Source organism: Neofelis nebulosa, chromosome 9, assembly GCF_028018385.1.
Source record: "Neofelis nebulosa isolate mNeoNeb1 chromosome 9, mNeoNeb1.pri, whole genome shotgun sequence".
Lineage (NCBI taxonomy): Eukaryota > Metazoa > Chordata > Mammalia > Carnivora > Felidae > Neofelis > Neofelis nebulosa.
Window position 1 is genome coordinate 131,330,901 of NC_080790.1, and position 22,232 is coordinate 131,353,132.

Below are 22,232 nucleotides of genomic sequence, written 5' to 3' on the forward strand. Positions count from 1 at the left end.
TTTTCCGGCATCTCATTAAGTTTTGCTCCTTGGGGGCATACCTCAGTCTCCTTACCCTAGTCCTGGCCCTGTTAGAAAACCATTAAAATTATCATAATCACTGACACGAGTGAAAAAAAGTTAAGTTGGCTCGTGCGTGCGTGTGTGTGCGTGTGAAGAAAAGTAAGTTTGATAGTGATATTCTAACAGTGGTTCTTAACTGGAAACGCTTCTCAGAATAACCAATAAAGATTTTAAGAAATATGTATGTTTGGGCCTTCTATACCTAAAGAATCCATAGATATATGGATTCTCCAGACACGCAAAAGCAGAGGAACAGTTTGGCAGTGTAAATCTATGTTTTTTCTTTGTGCCTATCTACATTCTTTATTTCTTCTGCAGCAACGAAATGTATCCTAGGGGCGCCTGGGTGGCTCAGTTGGCTAAGCGTCACTCTTCGGCTCAGGTCATGATCTTGCCGTTCATGAGTTCGAGCCCTGTGTAGAACTCTGCCAACGGCTCAGAGCCTAGAGCCTGCTTCTCTCTCTCTCTCTCTCTCTCTCTGCCCCTCCCCCATGCACACTCTGTCTCTGTCTCTCAAAAATAAACTTTAAAAAAAAGATAAAAATAAAAATACATGTTGCTTTAATTTTGAAGATGAAAATAAAGAGTGAATTTTCTTCGGTACTCCACGGGTCATCTTGCAAACTGTTTTAGAGTCCACGGATTTAGACACTGATGTTCTGAAAAATAAGGGGAAACTTCAGATTCATAGTAGCTGTTTTCAAACACTGCTGTTGTTTGGAAGGCTCACTTGTTACAAGTTTTATGTTTAGAGATTCTGTCCCAAGTGATCTGACCCAGTTGCTCCAAATACTGGGCTTCATGAAACACTGGCACAAAAATCCCATTATCCAACTCTAAATTTAAGTGAGTGACAGTAATGGGCTCAGGAGAATCTTTTCGGGTGGTGGGTATATTCTAAAATTGGGTTGTAGTGATCTAATTTAGTTATAGTTCCACAACTCTGTAAATTTACTAACAAAGTTACTGAAAGGGACACAACATAGCTGAATTTTATGGCTGTTTTAAAAACCCGGGAAAGCCTCCATAACCCCATCACAAAAGTATTTATGTGCTCACTGCAGGATTTTTAGATGTCATGAGAAAAGAAAGGGCACACCTTGCTGAGGTGGGCGGGTACTGTTATTCTGAGCTCACTCCAGTCTCCAGACAACCTAACCCTATAACACCCAGGCATTTTAAATCCAAGGCCAGGACGGGCAAATCAATTCACGAGCTTCCGCTAAGGAAGGGGTGTGGGGTAGAGTTCATGGTTAAGACGTGTCGTTTCTGCCTTTTAACACTTTACTATGAGTGCTATCTGTGCTAAGGTGAAAACGGACCATAAAAGCTGAGCTACGCAAATATCCCCGAGAAGGGATGGTTTCTGTAAACACCACAAGCTCATAAAAGCACCACCGAGATGCGCCAGGCTGTGTCTCCTGCCGGGGGACACGCACCGTGACCGTGAAGCCGTGCAGTGTAATCATCAGCCGGCCAGCGGTGCTGAGAAGGGGGCTGGAGAGGCAGGGGTGTCCGGCCAGGCGCTGGTAAGGGTGAGAACCCACACGGTGGACCCCCTCAGGTGGGGCCCGGAAGGCATTTGGGGGCCGATGGTTCAGACGGAAGAGTCCCTTCCGAGCCAGCTCCCCTGCCCTGGGGGAGGTGGGGGGAGGGAGGAGGGTGGGCATGAAGGCCACGCCTGGACCACGTGCAAGTCTCAGCCCCAAGAGGGAGCTGACGGTACAAGGGGGACCCCTGAGCAAGAGGAGAAGCAGGAAAACCATGCGGGGGGGGCCGGGAGGGAGACTGCAGACAGCCGAGCAAGGGAGAGTGGAATTTTGCTCTAGCGAGTGAGAAGGGCTGGGGTGCAGACAGCAAGGGGGAACGCCAGTATCTACCGAGCAATGGAAGCCGGGGGGGCAGGGGGGGGGGGGGAAGGGACCGCCTAGGACGGAGGTACAGGAGCTGGGACAGAGCCCTGGGGGCACCGGTGCCACAGAGGAAGACAGGTCAGAGAGAGGGGCAGGAACGGGGGTTGGCTGTGGCATTTCCTTCCTGTCCAACAGAGTCCTCGTGATTTTTTAGGAATCCTAAAGTACATCTTGGAAAATGGTCCAAGGACCCGTTTGGAGACAAGCCACAAATGCCTACACGGGGAGCCTCGAAGAAACTACAGGAGTTTCACCACTGACTGTACAGGAGAACGTTACATAAATCAAATTAACTGTCCTCCATTTAAAACCCACTCCCACTCCCCAGCTGCATCTCCTGCTCTGCCGTTTTTAGGAGATAACCTGGAAACCCGGGCATGCCTACCAGCGAATGTTCCGGAAAATTAAATGCCCGGTAGAACTGCGCCATGCAGTACTCATGGATTCCACCTTTAACCCCTGTAGAGAAATACTTCCTGCACATTTCTAACTGGATTTCTGACAACAAAATCATCATCTATTTTGACAAATTTAAGTAAAACCCGGCCTCTTTCTTCTCCTCTCCAAACGAGAGCCACAACATGTACCCGCGGGTAAGCACTTAGCCCTGATGTGTCTCAGAATTACCAAGGCATCTGTTGGTATGTCATCTTATGGTTTTTTTTTTTAAGTTTTTTTATTTTTGAGAGAGAGAACGAGTGAGCACAAGCAGGGGAGAAGCAGAGAGACAGGGGAGAGAGAGAGAGAGAGAGAGAGAGAGAGAGAGAATCCCAAGCAGGATCCACCCTGTTAGCACAGGGCCCAACCCGGGGCTCGAACCCAAGAACCATGAGATCATGACCTGAGCCAAAATCAAGAGTCGGATGCTCAACTGACTGCGCCAGCCAGGCGCCCCCTCATTTTAAGATTAAAACACAGAAACCCAGGGGTGCCTGGGTGGCTCAGTCGGTTAAGCGTCCGACTTCAGCTCAGGTCATGATCTCACGGTTCATGGGTTCGAGCCCCACATCGGGCTCTGTGCTGACAGCTCAGAGCCTGGAGCCTGCTTTGGATTGGTGTCTCCCTCTCTCTGCACCTCTCCCACTCAGTCTCTCTTTCTCTCAAAAATAAACATTAAAAAAATTTTTTTAATAATTAAACACACAGGGGCGCCTGGGTGGCTCAGTCGGTTGAGCGGCCGACTTCGGCTCAGGTCACGATCTCACGGTCCGTGAGTTCGAGCCCCGCATCGGGCTCTGGGCTGATGGCTCAGAGCCTGGAGCCTGCTTCCGATTCTGTGTCTCCCTCTCTCTCTGCCCCTCCCCCGTTCATGCTCTGTCTCTCTCTGTCCCAAAAATAAATAAAAAACGTTGAAAAAAAAAAAAATTTAAAAATAAATAAATGTTAAAAAAAAATTAAAAAAATAATAATAATAATTAAACACACAGACACACACACAGACACACACAGACACACACAGACACACACACACACACACACACACACACACACACAGAAGCCCAGCCCTCCCCTAATCGTAACGCATCAGAATCTCTCGGGTATTCCTTGCTTTTGTTCCATTTTGTATTGAAAACGTCAGCAGCAATTCCGAGGAGCCGAGGTGGGAGCCACTGGTGTGACTTTTAAGGAATGTTAGCAATACCTTTCTGTGAAAAAAGGATAGATTTTGAAAAACTCTGTGGGAAAAGATGTGGGAGCAGCAGCAGAGCGGAAGGCCATCTCTGACAGACTACTCTCCCGCACACGGTCGCGGGGTTGACATGGAAGCTGATCGGTGACACTGTTTGAGGAGCAGGTGGCTCATTCCCACTGCGTTGGCTCCTGACCAGGAACAGGAAGTGACACGAACCAGGAGGCTCTCAAAGCTATTTCTGGCACTAGGTAAAGGGCAAACAAGTTTCTCTTAGGTTTCTCCTAACAGCCGTAAGCGTTTCCGGAGAGCAGGTTAACTCTGGGAAGGAGGTAGATGGGGGAAGTCTCAAGTGCAATTTCTTTTTTTCTTTTTTTAATTTCTCTTTAACATGTATTTATTTTTGAGAGAGACAGAGTGGAAGCTGGGGAGGGGCAGAGAGAGAGAAGGAGACACAGAATCCGAAGCAGGCTCCATCCAGGCTCCGAGCTGTCGGCACAGAGCCCGACGCGGGGCTCGAACTCACGAACTGTGAGATCGTGACCTGAGCCGAAGTCGGACGCCCAACCGACTGAGCCACCCAGGTGCCCCTCAACTGCAATTTCATCCAAAACACAAAGGACCGAAGGTCACCATGGGTTTGGAAGACGAGGTGGGGGCGGGGGGGAGAGCGGGAATGACGGCGAACAGGGATGTGATTTCTCTCCTGGGTGATGACAACGAAACTGTAAATAAACCAAAAACCACTGAAGGGCACACTGTAAATGGGCGAACTGGACAGTGTTACGAACGACAGCTCAACACAACTGTTAATAAATGCAAAGGAACTGTTTCAAGTGTCAAAACAGAAGGATTTACCTGGGTATAAATGCTAAAAATGTGGCTCTGTACTTCGTCCATGGAGTCGAGGCCATAGGCCACGGTGCCCAGATGGAGCCGTTTGAAAACCATCTCATTCTGGGTAAGCGTTCCTGAAACACAAGACAAATCGAGTAACGGTGCCCACATCCTGGGGCTGTCGTTACCAGTGACGACGGCTGCCATTTCCTGAGAGTTTACTGCTAGGTGTTTACGCTGGCCTCCACACTGCCCCAGCCGGGCAGACCTCTGTGTTGTTTGGCCTGCCCAGAACCTAATTCCTTTTCTTTTGAAACGGCATCCTGGGGTCCCATGGGGACACGACCACCGTCCCTCCCTGGGCGGGTCAGGGTGTCTGACTCATTCCATCGGCCAGGATGGTGGCCCAGGACGTGCACTAGATTCTATTCTATGTCTGAACCTCGAGCAGACAGATACCTGGACAGGAGACGAACAGAATCAAGTTCACCCCAGTCACGGAGTCCCACAGAGACCACCCCGGGGATTCTGATGCTAACGTACCCAGAAATTCTCTGGCTCTGCTCCCTCCTGAAACCTAATTTCTCTCTGATTTGGTGAGCCACCCCAGACCTTTATAACGGACGCTCTTTTGTCCCACGGCCGCCAAATGGTAGAGATGAAGCTTAAGCCCAGGTATCGCCATGCCCCTGGCCTTGCTCTCAGTCACTCTGATATTAAACTGCAAAGTATTTTGGGGTGTGGTTACAAGGGCCTGAAGCCAGACTGCCTGCTCTGTCGCCCTGCGCTTCTGACAAGGCAGTAAACCTCCCTGTGCCTCACTTCCTCGTCTGTAAAATGGGGATAAACATGCCCACAAGATTAGGTGCAGGGTTAACTAAACACCCAGAAGAGCGCCCCGTGCGTAATTAGTACCGCGTAAGGCTTTGCCGCTTGACGATGGCGACGACCGTCACGGTCACCGTCGCCAAATAATCAGCCCTGATCCAAAGGTCCAGGAGCACATTCTCTAACACCTCCAGAAAGAGAATCCAGACACCCGCCTCACCCAGAAGCCTGGGAAGGCCCAGGAAACAGCTCACCTGTCTTGTCTGTGAGCAAGTAGGAAATCCTCCCCAGCTGCTCGGGGATCGTGCTGGAACGAACCACGGTCCCGGGGATTTTCGAGTCCCTCCGAATCACCCAGCTGTACACGATCTTGCCCATGTCCAGGTTGACACGCAGACTAGTCAGAGGACCAGAGCAAACAGGTTAATAACAGCACATCTGCGAGGTTCCCAGGGTCTCGGCAGATGGCGAGGACTCTTAACACGCATCTGGGCCACAACATCTGGAATCCCTGTCTACAGACGCGCGTCTTCGGCTGAATCCCCACATCTGACAAGAGTCAACACCGCTCTCAGATAACTCGCCACCCGAGTTTTCACTTTCGTGAAGCGCTTCTGTTTTGGACTAAGATGGAACACTGAAAACTTTAAATGCTTTTAAAATACTGAAACGGTAGTTGTCTTAGTCCTTTTTTTTTTTTTTTGTCCTAATTACTGGTCCACTGAGCCAACGTATTTTGATAATGTGCTGTTCTAACTTGTGGCAAAATCCACGTTAACAGATTTACTACTGCAAGCAGTCCGTGCACAGCTCAGCGGCATCAAGTATGATCTGCCTGTTGTATCACCCACCATCCGTCTCCAGAACTTTTTATCTTCCCAAACTGTAATCCCACACCCATGAAACAACGCCCCGTTCTCCCCTTCCTCCAGCCCCTGGAACCCACCCATCTGCTCTCCGTCTCCCTGAATTTGACTGCTCTAGGGAGCCCACAGGAGGAGAATCACACAGATTTGTCCTTTGGGGGCCGGCTGGTTTCCCTCGGCACAGTGCCTTCAGGGTTCCTCCCTGTTGTGGTCCCCTTTGAGCCCGGATTCAGGACCCGTCTCAACGCAGCACTCCCAGCAGCCACTCCCAACCTCTTGAGCCGGCAGAGGAGACAGGACTCTGAGCGGTATCCCTGGCATAAAGCAGGCAAGGCAAGATCTTCCGAGCAGAGATTGATTCAGGAAGGGATGCTTCAGGGAGGAAGGCGCCCTCCCTCCTGATGCTACAGCCACAGAGCGCGGCTCACATCCTTGACCCTGACAGTTCCCGGTCATCGTTCTTCAAAGGGACCGCGAGGAAAGAGAGGACAATGTCATGGCTCGTCCTCTGCTTACCTGATGGGAATGATGTTGGAGAACAAGAGGAGGAAGCGGATGATCTGTAGGTACCAACGACCGGCAAAGTGCTGAAGGGCAACCATGACGAGCGACACCACCACCAAAGCACCAAAGAGGATCTTGGTGAGGCAATTCACTTCCAGGTCAAACAGGCCAATCTGTGGGACAAGGCACAAAGGAGAGCCAGTGGGTGCTGGTCCACTACCCAGAGAACTGGTCCTCCACTCAAGAACACCTCCACCCCGGTGAGTCGGTAGGACCCATCAGCCCCCGTACCTTCGGTCGAGAACACCGGGCCCCGTGGGCCGGACTTCCTAACAGACATCCAAAGAACCTCAAAGAATTTGGATTTCAATTTTTTTTTTTTTTTTAACGATTAAGAAGATTTAGACTTGGGGCACCCGGGTGGCTCAGTCGGTTAAGCAACCGACTCTTGACTGTGGCTCGGGTCATGATCTCACGGTTCGTGGGATCGAGCCCCGCGTTGCACTCTGCGCTGACAGCTCAGAGCCTGCTTGGGATTCTCTCTCTCCCTCTCTCTCTCGGCCCCTCCCCCACTCGTGCACAGACTCTCTCTCTCTCTCTCTCAAAAATAAACTTAAAAAAGAAGATGGAGACTTGCAAACATACAAGCAGGTTACCGCTGCATTTGGTGGCGCTCTGTGTGGCATGACCTCTGCCATCCGCCACTGCCGCCTGTAAAATGACTCCGCCCCCACCTCTTAGACCCGCACCACACGCTGATCCAGCGCTGCCTGCGTTCAGGGCACAGACACCGGGGGCACCTGACGTTTAAGGGCTGTATTGCTGAACACGAGGATCTTACCAACTGCGTATTTACGTTAACGTGTATGTTAAAAAAAAACGTAACTGGCACACCAAAGCCAGAACTTCACAGAAACGTGGCCCAGGGTAAGGCTGAAACATCAAACAAACGGCCTTCCGGCTGTAAGGACGGTCATGACGGTGAGTGGCATTCGTTCACGGTGTCGACAGAGGAACTCGTTCTGTACTTTCTGGCTCCTCGAAACTGGAGGAGGGGCCGGGCTGGGAGGGCAGGTCACGGTGCGAAAGAAGCGACAACGGGGCCGCCACCGGGCAGATGGCACCACGGACCGCGTTTGCCACAGCCGGCCGTCAGCGGGGTGGGGGCACCCGAGGCTGCCCCCTCCTCGCTGTGCGGCTCGGCCGAACGCGGTGCTTCTCAAGGCCACCGCTCGGCTCAGATGAGCCCGTGGAAGTGCCTGGGCTCAGAGGCTGGGGTGAGGGTCCAGTGGGATGCGGGTGAAGGATGGAGAACACACAGCACACAGTAGGTGCTCAACACTTTTAACTTACAAGCTTTATGAATTCACATACATACGTACGCATACCTGCTTATGTGTTACATGAACGCATCTGTAGGTACGTAAACACACACACACACACCCCGTATATGAAAAGGCAGTAAGTTTGTATAAATGAAATAACACTGTTAGGTGTTCCTATCTTGATTTTTAATTTTTTTAAATGTTTATTTATTTTTGAGAGAGAAAGAGCATAAGCAGGAGAGGAGCAGAGACAGAGGGAGACACAGAACGGGACCGAGCTGTCAGCACAGAGCCCGACGCGAGGCTCGAACCCACAAACCACGAGATTGTGACCTGAGCTGAAGTCGGGCCCTCAACTGACCGAGCCCCCAGGCGACCCTACTGTCTTTAAATCTAGCTCCTCAGGGGCGCCCGGGTGGCTCAGTCAGCTGAGCGTCCGACTTCAGCTCAGGTCACGGTCTCACAGACCATGAGTTTGAGCCCTGCATCAGGTCCTCTGCTGCCACAGTGGGGTCCGCTTTGGATCCTCTGTCCCCCTCTCTCTCCACCTCCCGTGCTCATGCTCTCTCTCGCTCTCTCTCTCTCTCTCTCTCTCTCTCAAAAATAAATAAACATAAAAAGCCAAAATCTAGCCCCTCACCCAGCCAACACCAATCATCAAGATACATCAAGTCAAAAAGTTCTGACAAGGAGATGCATCTTAGGACCACATACACACCTTACTTCGAGGATTTGAGGTATTCATGACACTCCGGAGTTCTCTGCCCGTGTACAGAACAACACCCACAACGGTACCTAAAATCAGGAAAGCATAATGCAAAGGGCTGTTAACAAAGACGATGATCTATGGCCACAGTGACCACTATGGTAGCTAGTGGCCACATGAAGCCGTTTAGATTTAAATGCAATTGAAAGTAGTATGTGAAATACAGCCGCCCATTCTCACTCCACGTTCGCCAGGTTCAAGTGCTCAACAGTCACGGCAAAGATACCGAGCACTTGCACCGTTGCCATAAGGTCCGCTGCTCAGTGCTGGTCTGTGCGGCCCAGCAGCCTGGGGGGAGTGGAGGTCTGTTCTTTGTGCCTCTGCCCTCAGAGGTCTCCAGAGGTGCCTAGAACATTCCTATCTTTATAAACAATTATGGAAGTTCAAATACACACTCTTCTTATTAGAGCATATTCTTCCCGCTGAGTCCGATTCCTTTCAGATACTGTGTCTTAACGAGACTACTGGGGGGGGGGGGGGGGGGGGGCGGGGATGTCTGTCCACAAGACAATTCTTTCCTGAGAACTCCCCTGCTCCCTCTCACCCCCCGATACCGCGCTTTCTAGAAGTCAACAATTTATAGGAGGAATATCAAAGGCTAGCTGATATTAGAAAAGATGCTCAACTTTGTGAATCATCAAAGAAATGCAAACTAAGCCATTTCAATCCCTATCACAGCAACAGAAATTCCACAGCTTGAGAACATCCAGGGTCAGCGGAGAGGCGGAGAAATGGGTTCTGCCGCACATGTGGTTGGCTGGAGCGTACGTTGGGACAACTATTTTGGGGTGAAACTGGCAAGATTAAAAGTTTACCATTGTCCGCCCTTTTCAGGGTATGCCGTGACAAGTCTCAACACGGTGGGGAAGACAGACAGCGAGGGAGCAAACGAGAAGCAGGTAGTCACGGACAGCGGCAGGTGCCATGGTGAAGTTCAGGCAGAAGAACGGGAAGGGAGGCCGGAGAAGGCTGCCGGTCTGTGCCGGGTGGTCAGCAAAGCAGTCTCTGAGTTGAGGACACCTGAGCGGAAGCTCGAACCCCGAGAAGGGGCCGGCCCTGCCAAACCTTCAGGGAAGATTCCCAGGAGCACAAGCCACCTTGTCTCTGCTGGAACATCTGAACTCTCCTCCCTCAGAGGGACATGCAAAGCCTCAGAGAGCCTCAAACAGAGTTGGTGGAAGGGCCCGAGCCCAGGTGAAGCACAGGGACTGTGTCCCCCGGACAAAGCCCTGGGAGGAGACGCCGAAGTCCCCCTTCCAAGCTTAATGCACACGATGCGGTTCCCTCCCAGGAAGGCTTAGCAGATGGCAGGCCGGGGAGAGCTCCCTGGAGACTCCCTGGCAGATGGCAGGCTCCAGTGACGCAGGCCTGCGGCCGCGGAGACAATTAGACTAGGGGCGGCCACGCAGCCACTGCACCCACTCCTGCACAGAGGTGGTGGGTCTCAGTCACCGACCTCCAGGGTCCGAGAGGGTCCTAACAACTAGGGCCTCTGAACGGGTCCCCCGCTGGCGCCAGCCGACCTCAGTGCCTCCCAAGGCCGCTGAAAATGGCCTCCCCCCACCCACCCTCCGCCTGTGCTAAAGACCAAACCCACCTCCACAAGATCCAAAGGCCGGCCACTGTCACCCAGAGAGAAACCACAGACCTGTGCTGGTCTGTACAGCACTTTAAAGGTTTTGGATTCGGGGCGCCGGGGGGCTCAGTCGGGTATGCGTCCGACTCTTGATTTCGGCTCAGGTCGCGATCTTGGGGTTCGGGAGTTCGAGCCCTGCTTCGGGCCCTACGCAGATAGCGCAGAGCCTGCTTGGGATTCTCTCTCTGCCCCTCCCTCTCCGTCTCTCTCAAAACAAATAAATAAACCTAAATAAATAAAGGTTCTGAATTCATTGCCAACTTTGAAATGCAGGAGTTTTCATGCAAAAAAAATTAAGGGGCGCCTGGGTGTCTCGGTCGGTTAAGCGTCTGACTTCAGCTCAGGTCATGCTCTTGCGGTTCACGAATTCAAGCCCCGCGTCGGGCTCGGTGCTGACAGCTCGGAGCCTGGAGCCTGCTTCGGATTCTGTCTCCTCTCTGCCCCTCCCCCATTCGTTTTCTCTCTCTCTCTCTCTCTCTCTCTAAAACATAAATAAAAACGTAAAAAAAAAAAGAGGGGCGCCTGGGTGGCTCAGTCGGTTAAGCGCCCGACTTCGGCTCAGGTCACAATCTCGCGGTCTGTGAGTTCAAGCCCCGCATCAGGCTCTGTGCTGACAGCTCAGAGCCTGGAGCCTGTTTCGGATTCTGTGTCTCCCTCTCTCTCTGACCCTCCCCCGTTCATGCTCTGTCTGTCTCTATCTCAAAAATAAATAAACGTTAAAAAAAAAAAAAAATTTTTTTTTAAAAAAACATAAAAAAAAAGAAATTAAGAATTCTGGCTTCTCCCGGAACATCAGAAGATGTGGCGACACTGGGTCCACGTTTGCCACTGTCCTACCAGCAGGTGTGAAGCACAGGCATTCGCTTCAGCCAGGGGCAGGCTCTCGGCTCATCCTGGTCCCCCCCCGGGCCCGATCAAGCCCTTCAAGACTTTCCGACCAGAGCCCCTCCACCCCCCACCCGACCCCCACTTCCCGTGCTGTCAGCTCTCCTGACCCTCCACACTGTCACCCTCTGCCATCCGTCTGCGGAGTCAGACGCGTCCCCGTTTGGCCAGCTGGTTTCTTTCCCCAAGTCACACCGCTGCGGTCGGCTTTCACACGAAGTTCTTCCTAACTCTCCACGACAGCGCGGTCCCGGGGTCAGCGCTGCTCTGTGACCCCTTTGTTCCCCATCTGTGACAGGACAAATGCTACCCCCTGAGCGCGAGCCTTCAGAAACGTCTACGGCAATTAGATGCTGCTGCAACATTCAAGCATGCGACCCCGCCAAGCCTTGGGGCGAGGGGCACGCGGCGTGACCGCATGCGGGTCGCACGGTGGCCACGATCAACCCGCCAGGCTGGGGTCTGGGGAGGCAGCGGCACAACGGACTGGAGAGTCTGGGAAGAACTGGGCTCCGTGACACAGCCGGGCCACCCGCTCTGCCAAGGCCCCAGGCCTCCCCCCCACCCCCCCGGCCGTCCCTTCCGTGTCTCACCCCAGTGACTCCTCAGCCGAGCGGCCCGGTGGCGGGTTACCGTGGCAGCTGCGTCATCTACAGATTGATGCCGGCCAATGTCACTGGACCCTACATGCTGCCTGGCAAGTTTTCTTTTTTTTTTTAAACTTTCAAGTGATAAGAGCAGAGTGACCAAAACCCAGGAGTTAGACTCTACAGAGAACAGAGAAGTAAAATCTCATCTAATCAAGGTCATTAAGGACGGCCGTTTCTTGAGTTGAGCACCAGGAAGGAAGTGGCTCGTATGTAACCTCACGGTCGCATTGGAACCACAGCGCAGTCAGAGAACTACTCCCTGAGAAGCAGGGGAAACTGAGGCCAGCTAAAGAAACGGTAAACGTCCGGCTTCTCAGACTCACTCGAAAACCTGCACCCGCTGAAGGGCTTGGCAGGTGCTGCTACCGGATCGTTGAAATCACTGCTCTCTGTTCCTACAGCACCACTCACAAACGGTCCGAAATTTTTTTCTCCCCTCTTCAAGGTCCCAACTTGCTTTCCACTCTCTGCCTTCCGGGAGAGGACCTCCTAGGCTGTGTGACCTTAGGCAAGTTGCTTAGCCTCTCTGAGACTCAATTCTTCTTCGTTCCATTAAATCCTCATTTAACGCCGTGAGACCAAAACAAGAGAATGACAGCAAAACACTGTAAATAAAAAGAGCCTGGTAAGTAAAACTTATTGCTGTTCATCTCTGAGATTAAGGCTGAGAAGCCTTTTCCACCTCAGACCCTCCACCTCAAAATCATAATCTGTATGAAGTTTAGAGTAAACTAGAAACATAAGGGTGGAGACAAGAATCTTCTGGCATGCTACCACAGCACCAGGGCCTAGCAACAGACCATGGCCGCATTACATAGAGGTGCTTGATCAAAGCCTTTTGGGGGCACCTGGCTGGCTCAGCTGGTATAGAGCACGCAACTCTTGACCTTGGGGTCGTGAGTTCGAGCCCCACATTGGGGAGGAGACTGGACTTAAAATAAAATCTTAAAAATCCTTTAGGGGCGCCTGCGTGGCTCAATTAAGCATCTGACTTTGGCTCAGGTCATGATCTCGTGGTTCACACGGAGAGCGTGGAGTCTGCTTTTTTTTTTTTTTTTTTTTTTTCCTGCATGGAAAGAAGGCAAGCAGGAAGGAGAGAAGAAAATCACCAGAATAAAAACCAGATAGACGTGTGAATGTGTATTTATTACCGCAACGTTAGGGGCGCCTGGGTGGCTCAGTCAATTGAGTGACCAACTCTTGATTTCAGCTCAGATCGTGGGATCAAGCCCCGGGTTGGGCTCTGGGCTGAGCCTGGAGCTTGTTGAAGACTCTCTCTCCCCCTCCCCTCTGTCCCTCCCGCCCACTCGCACTCGCTCTCTAAAGTTAATTAAATTAATTAAACTTTTAAAATAAAAAATAATTACTTGTTAATACGTGACTTCAAAGTAGAGAACAACTGGGAAGGAAGAGTAAACCAGTTCTGAGAGATGCGGTGGACAAGCAGGAGGGGAGAGGCCGGAGGGCAGAGTCTGAAGGGGAAGGGGCTCCTGCAGGGCCTGGTGGGCGTGGCCATGGGTGTGGGCGGGGATGCAGGCGTGGCCTCGGGTGTGGGCGTGGCTTCGGGCCTGGCCAAGGTATCGCCGGCAGTGCCCAGTGGCCACGCTGAAACTCAGGGACCCATTCCTCACTTCGTCAGTCATCAGGAGGATCTGAGACATCTCGGATCACGCTGTCAATACGGGCAGGCAGCGGAAAAGGAAAAGGTGGGAAGACCTCAAGGGAGCGCTCAACTCTGCCCGTTTGCGTTAAGCGAAGCCCCTGCGGAGGGTGAACTAGCAGCCCCGTGTGTACTCTGTGCTGGTCTGTGCTCGTCATCCACAGGCCTTGTCGCAGAGGACCCTGACCAAGCATCTGCTGTACTGAAGAGCCACAAAGCAGCATCAAAGGGAAGAAAACAGGCTGGCGGGAGGGACATGTGCGTGAAGAGGGAAAAAGCGAACCTCCAACAAACAGCAAAGACAAAAAGTTGCCAGCAGTATAATCATATGTTAATAACAGTGGATACTATTACGTAACATACGTAATACACTAAGGACAGCTGTACTGTAAGTTCTGCTTCTGGAGCAAAGTGCCTGGGTTCAAGCCTCCACTTTGCCTTTTACCTGCGGTGTGACCTTGGGCAACTTACTAACCTCACCGAGCCGTGGTTTCCTCATCTGCAGAACGGGAATGATACCGGCACCTTCCCTCATGGTAACGTTGGGAGGGTTAAGTGAAATGTGTAATGCACACAAAGGGCTCAACAAAGTGCCCGACAGGTCAGAGGCACCCCACTAAGGTCAACTGCGGCCACCGCAGACACCTCAGCCCCTGGAGCCCCTTCTGCCCAGTTTCATCCCAGTGTTCACAAAACTAAAAGGCACCAATCTCCACGGCATCTTGGTGTTTTCGACACCAAGGCTCCAACTCAGGCCCACGGCCTTTGCCTGGGCACCAGGGCCCCTGGACGGGCGGGGCCAGCCCGGCACCCCCACGGACACAACTTCCGGCCAGAACGCCCAGGCTGCCCCAATTTCTGGTACAGATTAGAATGTCAATCTCGGGAGGCAATTAAGGGCTATTCCCAGAGCGGACGCTGCAGAGAAGTCCACTGGCACAGCAGATTCTCACAGACGTCCGCAAGTGTCCGAGGGCCAATTAGACGTCAGTTTGATTCCCTGGAGGGGCGCGAGCAAGTGGAAAACACCATCTGACCGACGACTAATTTTCCCAACTGACAGATGATTATTCTAATTATACAAAAGGATTTTCTTTCCTTTTCAAATTGCTAACACATTCCTCAACAAGGGCGCCCTTACCCGACGCGATGACAGTGCCGGCCCAGAGAGTGTTCTCTATGCTCAAGCTCTCGCTGATCGGAGGGTCGCTGTCCTCCTGGAAAAGGACAATGGACACGCATTTATCTACCAAGGTTTGGGCAGAATGCACAGGCTGTTTCCAGCTGGCTCCTCCCAAGACAGGAAGTGAGGAGGACCCCTATTCGGATGCCTGCAGCTCAACCAGGAGAGAAGGGCCGAGCTCACAAGCCACCCTCCTGGGTGTTTTCATCCCACGGTGATAGGTGAAAAGGGTGGTTTGTGACTGAAGCCGGACAGGCTCCTAACACTGAAGAAATGTCGTACAAGGCTAGCAATAGAATGCAGAAGCCAATCGAACAGAAACAGCCCTCTGCTGGCCAGCCCTACAGCTTCCAGAAGGAGACCATGGATTTAATTTGGAGTCTACAAATCTCCTGTCCCAGATTCTTCACAGCATTTCAGCCCAAATTTAATTTCTATTCTGAAAAGTTGGGACGTGGCTTAAAACTTGTAATGGAGGCAGACGGGGCTTGTGCGAGTGGAAGGGGTCACGGATGCATCCGAAGGGGACAGAAAGAGTGCTTGCAGAGCTTTAACATTGATCGTAACAACGCTCGGCTCCAAGCTGTCAGGTAATTCTAGCTGGTCAGAGGCTGGAAGGAAATCCAGCTGGGCCGACCTCACTGAGAAACACTATGTCAGCTTTCAAGGCCAGGGTGGGGGAGCGGGGTGCTTCTTAAGGGAATTTCACCCCCACCCCGAGCAAAGCTGCTCCCTAACAACGACCTGTCAACACCTCTTCAGGTCTGTTACCAGCACAACTCTATAAAGGCAGGATTCCTCGGTGAGCGAGGCTTACTTACTCTGGTAAAAGTTCCCACAAAGTTGTGAATGTCGATATTGGGTTCTTCTGCGTAAACATAGGATCGGATCTGAAGAAGGTCCTGTTCAACAGAGGTAACGTTTTGGAGTTAAAAACAAAGTTCGTGGGGCGCCTGGGTGGCTCAGTCGGTTGAGCGTCCGACTTCAGCTCAGGTTGTGATCTCGCGGCCTGTGGGTTCGAGCCCCGCGTCGGGCCCTGTGCGGACAGCTCGGAGCTTGGAACCTGATTCTGATTCTGTGTCTCCTTCTCTCTCTGCCCCTCCCCCACTTGTGCTCTGTCTCTCTCTGTCTCTCAAAAATAAATAAATGTAAAATAAAAAATTTTTTTTGAAAAGTTCGTAATTAAAGAAGATTTCGGGAGGCACCCACTAGTTTTCAAAAGCAGCTGTTGCTCTCAGACAGCAAACAGGCTCTCAAAATTACAGGGCAGGTGGAAGAAGGAAGAAAATGTTTCTATTCAAGAAGCTTAGGAGTCGCCATATCCCAAGACACCCTGACAGAGTCTGCTGTGAAGATGCCTGTTTATCTGTGGCCACCCAGTGTTTCCCAAACTGGTTTCCCACACCTGTTTTGCTACACTGTGCTTTACAAGAGCTGTTGGTACCAAAGAAAATTCTTCCTCAGTCAACAAGGGGCTACTGGGCACCTGCTCTGTGTAAAGCCCTGGAAAACACGGAGGGGTGAAAAGCAAAAAAAGAACACCTCACACCCATTAAGAGGGCTACTCTCAAAAAACAGAAAAAGTGGGGCACCCGTGTGGCTCAGCCGGTTAAGTGTCTGATTTTGGCTCAGGTCATGATCTCGCGGTCCGTGACTTCGAGCCGCGCGTCGGGCTCTGGGCTGACAGCTCGGAGCCTGGAGCCCGCTTCGGACTCTGTCTCTCGCTCTCTGTCTCTACTCCTCCTCCACTCCTGCTCGTTCTCTCGCTCTCTCAAAAATAAATGAACATTAAAAACAAACAAACAGGGGCGCCTGGGTGGCGCAGTCGGTTAAGCGTCCGACTTCAGCCAGGTCACGATCTCACGGTCTGTGAGTTCGAGCCCCGCGTCAGGCTCTGGGCTGATGGCTCAGAGCCTGGAGCCTGTTTCCGATTCTGTGTCTCCCTCTCTCTCTGTCCCTCCCCTGTTCATGCTCTGTCTCTCTCTGTCCCAAAAAATAAAATAAACGTTGAAAAAAAAAAAATTTAAAAACAAACAAACAGAAAACACTGTTGGTGAGGATGCGGAGACGTTGGAAGCTTGTGCACCGTTGGTAGGAATGTGAAATGGTGCAGCCACTGTGGAAAGCAGTATGGCGGGTCCTCAGAAATCCTGGCACAGAATTAGCACATGAATAGCAAGCCACCTGCTGGGAACTGAAAGCAGGGTCTCGAAGAGACCATGCACCCGGTCCATAGCATCATTACTCACAATTACCAAAAGATGGCAACAAACCCAAGGGCCCATCAATGGATGCACGATACGCGGACGAATGAAATGCGGTGCGTACGTAGGACGGAACGTTGCCCAGCCTTAAACAGGAAGTTCCGACACAGGCCGCCACGTGGGTGAAGCTTCGGGACCTTTCGCTGAGGGAAGCAAAGCCAGTCGCAAAAGGACAAATACTGGAGGCCTCCACTTACAAGAGGTCCCTAGAGCAAAGTCATAGAGACAGAAAGTAGAGTGTGCCTGCCGGGGGCTGGGCGATGGGGAATTTCTGTTTCACGGGCGTAGAGTCTTAGTTTTGCAGGATGAAGAGACCTGGGGATGGATGGTGGGGACGGCTGAACAACAGTGTGAAAGTGCTTCACACCACCAAACTGGACACTTTAAAATGATAAAATGGTAAATCTAGTGTGTATTTTACAGTAAAAGATTTAGAAAACAAATCTCCAATCAGGTGGTCAGGACCTGATGCCACAGGTTTTCAGACCACAATACCCCGTGCCATCAGGGGTCTGGAGTGGGGTGGAGGCTACCGGCCGGCCCCTCGGGCGGGGCCTGAGCCCTCTACTAACTCACTAGGAGGCCCCGTATGCAGGTGTGTTTGTTCTGTGGCCCCTGGTAAGAAAAGGTAAGAAACTGGTAAGAACTGGTAAGAAAAGGCCCTGAGGCACACCCAAACCGGGTGAAAGGTGTGGAATTGCAAATACAGTAAGGATCCCTTCTTTGTAAAAGCTCCCCCTTCCAACAAGTTTGCAGCTGTACATCTGTAGGAAAGGGTGCTGACGATGGTCCACAAAGATCACTACGGACTTCAAGCGATCCCCGGGGGAAGCGGGTCAGGTGTGGGGTAGAGGCCATGAACGACACTGTTTGCTTTTTCCTCCAGGGCTTTCCACATACTTTAATTTTTTTAACGTTTATTTATTTATTTTGAGACAGAGAGCGACAGAGCAGTGGAGGGGCAGAGAGAGGGGGGAGACAGAGAATCCCAAGCGGGCTCCATGCTGTCAACACGGAGCCCAATGAGGGGCTTGAACTCATGAATGGTGAGAGCATGACCTGAGTCAAAATCAAGAGTTGGATGCTTAACTGGCTGAGCCACCCAGGCTCCCTTAATTTAATTTTTTTTAAACAAGAATATAGGCACGTAATGCCCACGTAATCTTTTCATACAGTTCTTCTAACTTACAACTTTGTTAAATTGTTGCACCCCATTCAGATCCCTTCGGTCCAGTGGCATCTGGACCCCAGCCCAGGCCTGTGCCAGATGGGGGTGGCGAGAATGGGGGTGGGAGGGTGGGGACATGAGCATTTATTAAACTGACACACCCAAAGCACACACCAAGAAATGCAACTCTGTGCAGCTGACGCTCAAGTATCTTCATGATTCTAGGCTCTTCCAGGCTGTCTCTTAAAGAGAATCCTTCAAATCATTTTGAGGCTCAGAAAGCTTTCTTTGCAGAAATCTCAGCAGGAAGTTAAAATGCATCACCCAGAAAAATCAGAACCATCTCAGGGGCAGGTGAGTGCGTTCTAAGGATTCCCAGGGGCTCCTAACCACGGTTAGAAACTCGCTACTCTAGAATGCCTGGCTCAAAAATTAATACTAATACCAGTGTTATTTTACTCATCACTGGCTATGAAAAATCATCAGGACAGTGGGTGTGTTTATTAGCAGGTTAACACGGAACTGTATCCTGCCTGCTCCTTCCTCACAGAACACAGTGAACCCGACCGCTAGCCTGGGAAAAACTTATACATTCTGCCTAACCCTTTCGGACCAGTTGGTCTCTGAGTGTTTCAATTACGTTCTGTGACTTTGTAAGCTCGTCCTTGGGCCACGTCCAATCTATGTGGCTTATGTTTAAACTTACTCTTTGGCTCCCTGTCCCCCCTCCCTTTACAAATCATGGCATGAGTGACGTGGGGCTAATGGGGCTAACACGCTGTTCTCTGTGCTGTTCCTCACACTGTTCCACGCACGGGACGTTCAGCAGTGAACGTACTGGGCAGAACTCTGCTCTCAGAGATCTCAGAGATACCGCCTTGAAGCGAGTGGGGTGGGAATGCAAGGAGAGAACGGTCAGAAAATGCCCCTCAGATAAGGAGACCTGAGCACAAAACCCAAGAGACAGAATGGAGATGTCCACCCAGGCAGCCAGTGGGGTCTGACTGCCCCCGGTGTAGGAAACAGCAAGGGCAGACACTCGGAGGCAGAGGACGCCTCATCAGGAGGGAGAAGGCACTGGCAGGCAGAGCGCCCAGGCCGAGGGTGGGGCTCCGGCTCTGAGACAGAGGACATGGGGCCTGAGGACAACAGCGAGGGCTGGAGGAGGGGTTCTCAATAAGACGAGAAGCCTTTGGAGGCGCTGAGCGGAGAAATGATACACCTGCCTTCCCTTCTAGTTTTAGGCTAAGTACCTTGTCAGGGCTTCTTAAGATTCTGAGCTATGGGGTCCTTGGGCGGCTCAGTCAGTTAAGTGTCCTACTCTTGATTTTGGCTCAGGTCATGATCTCACGGTTCACGAGCTCGAGCCCCGCATCGGGCTCTGTGCTGACAGTGTGGAGCCTGCTTGGGATTCCCTGATTCCCTCCCTCCCTCCCTCCCTCCCTCTCTCCCTCTCTCTCTCTCCCCCTCCCTCTCTCTGCCCCTCCCCGACTCTCTCTTTCTCTCTCAAAAAACTAAACTTAAAAAAAAAAAGACTGAGCTTCCCTCCAAAGAGCTCCCCACTGCACTTCACACAGCCACGTAACTCGAAAGAACAGGTGCTCGGGCCCCCCCCCCGGCCCCCACCCTGTCAGCCCCCCTTCACAAGTGACAACCCACACACTGATCTACGTGCACCCCACCCCCCACCCCCCGAGCTGGCTGGCCCTGCAAGGACATGGTTGCCAGGCTGTGTTTCTGCAGGAAAGCTACTCACGGCCGCGGTGGGGAGCCTCTGCGCGCAGGCCACGGGGAGCCGCAGCTTCCAGTCGGTCTCGCCGTCCAGCTGGTCCGTGCGCAGGAAGCACGACCCTGTGGAAGAAGGTGGGCGCCGTCTACCCCCGGGCAGCTCTGCGTAGTTCCCGCTCTGGCCTTCGTAAAAATCCAACCAGTGGCCAGAACCAAAAGGGAAGACGAACACCCCGTTTCCCACTTCCCCTGTAAGCTCTCGCGTCCGGAGATCTGGGTTCAAATCCTCACTCCACCATCCGCCCCAAGCAGGAACCTGGGCCAGCTCCTTGACCTTGCTAAATAAACACCGGCAGGCCCTGTCTGGAAAACAGGGAGAAACGCAGGCCTCGGGAGGTTGCTGTAAAGACCTGGGGGTGACCGAGCCCCCAGCATGGTGGCTGGCATGACACAGTTGGCACCTCGGGCCACTCTGGGCAGAGTCGTCTACACTCATCAGGAGCCAGACGCCTGGAAGCCAGACCAGAGGCACCACGTACCAGCAGCATGCCCTTGGGAGGCCGCCTAGGCTGTCCGAGCCTCGGTTTCCCTGACTGTGAACATGGACACAGCAGCAGCAGCCTCACATGAGGAAGACTCGACGGCTGATCCTGCCAGACGGCTCGGAACACAGAAGGCGCTACGAGCGGGCCCACGCTGGTACCTACTGGCCCATGAATGCCTATTTCAGTCTGGCGTGCAAGTCTCAGCAATGGGTTAGCTGTGTATTCATCAGACCCCGGATGCACTGAATTCGTGGACACTGCGGCCAACACCTCTGGACACTTAAGGAGAAGCACATCTAGGGGCTTCTGAGCGGCTCAGTCAGTTAAGCATCCGACTCTTGGTTTCGGCTCAGATCGTGATCTCACAGTTCATGAGTTCGAGCCCCAAGTCAGGCTCTTCGCTGACAGCACAGAGCCTGCTTAGGATTCTCTCTCTTTCCCTCTTTCTCTGTCCCTTCCCCACTCATGCTCTCTCTCTCAAAATAAATAAACTTTAAAAAAAAGAAAAAAGGGGAGGCACCTGGGTGGCTCAGTCGGTTAAGCATCTAACCTTGGCTCAGGTCGTGATCTCATAGTTGGTGGGTTTGAGCCCCACATCGGGCTCTGTGCTGACAGCTCAGAGCCTAGAGGCTGCTTTGGATCTGTCTCTGTGTCTCTCTGCCCCTCCCCCGCTCTCTGTCTGTCTGTCTCTCTCTCTCTCTCTCTGTCTCTCTCTCAAAATAAAATAAAATAAAATGAAATAAAATAAAATAAAATAAAATAAAATAAAATAAGACAAATAAGAAAAAAGAAAAAAAAGTCTAATTTTTTCTTTTTCGGGGGGGGGGGGGGGATACATTTCAGGGGCCCTACCCATAATGGTCTATCTTCACTGACAAGGACGTAAGAGCCAACGGAGGACACAGCTGCAGATTTCAAAGAAAGACTTTCAATCTAGTGCCTTCTACCCCACCTCTGGGCTTTTTAAATATATTATTAGTATAAAATTTCATCTATACTTTTATTTGATTGATAATAAAATAGACTGCAGCCACCTCAAAGGAATATAACGGGACTTTTTTTTTCAGATGTTCGAAGATCTGATGGCGCCTGTAGGCAAGAGAAAAACAGCCACAACGTTTCCTCGCAACGGCTTAAATAACAAAAAATAAAAAGGAGATTAGAGTCAACAGATGAGTGGGTGGGCAGGCCATGGTGGTGGCCCCACCGGGAAAGACCTGCCCCCAGCGGGGTCTCCTTAAGAGGCTGGAGCAGCTCCCTCAGGCCCAAGTGGGCTGTGATAACAAATAAACTGATGGGTGAGGGGAGGCACGGCCCCGCCACTCATGAGCAAAGGGCCAGAAAGGCCACCTACCTCTCTCCCCCGTTTCTCTACCGTCACACTTCTCCTGGCATTTCCTCTGAAGACAGAGGATTTCTGTTTGCTTCTGCATGTTGGACACACTTCCTTATCCCGCCAACCCCTGAAGTTGAGCCTAACAGCAGCCCAGAAAGGAAGATCACGGCCACCGCGTGCGACTTCACCAGCTGTGACCCAGCGTGGGCCCGACTAATTGTATCGTTGTGATGATCTGAATCTATTGAGCTGTGAGCCCCAAGAACGTTTTGGTTTTCTGTTGTTTTTTTTTTTTTTTAAGACTGCTCTATTAAAAGAGATGTTTTTGACTTGCCTCCATGGCTCCAAAACGATCATCTACTTCTGTTCCATTTTCAAATGATTATTTTGCCAAATTACCACTGAAAGGTTAATGGTTATTTTCAAAATTGATCCCAGATGTTTA

The 22,232-nt window shown here is 51.7% G+C and overlaps 1 protein-coding gene and 1 long non-coding RNA gene across 3 annotated transcripts in view; one reads left to right on the forward strand and one right to left on the reverse strand.

Moving 5' to 3' along the window:
* The window catches only part of ATP9A (ATPase phospholipid transporting 9A (putative)), a 128,343-nt gene that overhangs the window by 54,935 nt on the left and 51,176 nt on the right, over positions 1 to 22,232 (reverse strand). For both annotated transcript variants that reach the window (XM_058685982.1, XM_058685983.1), the window contains exons 7-13: positions 19,935 to 20,029; positions 15,568 to 15,648; positions 14,705 to 14,780; positions 8,685 to 8,761; positions 6,654 to 6,814; positions 5,526 to 5,668; positions 4,465 to 4,577 (exon numbers count right to left, since the gene is read on the reverse strand). In XM_058685982.1, the coding sequence (XP_058541965.1) occupies positions 4,465 to 4,577; positions 5,526 to 5,668; positions 6,654 to 6,814; positions 8,685 to 8,761; positions 14,705 to 14,780; positions 15,568 to 15,648; positions 19,935 to 20,029 (746 nt within the window). The remainder of the gene's footprint in view (positions 1 to 4,464; positions 4,578 to 5,525; positions 5,669 to 6,653; positions 6,815 to 8,684; positions 8,762 to 14,704; positions 14,781 to 15,567; positions 15,649 to 19,934; positions 20,030 to 22,232) is intronic.
* On the forward strand, positions 1,197 to 10,598 carry LOC131485948 (uncharacterized). The gene is made up of 3 exons (XR_009249099.1): positions 1,197 to 1,592; positions 2,131 to 2,569; positions 9,567 to 10,598. It is a non-coding gene; the product is annotated as an uncharacterized LOC131485948 (long non-coding RNA).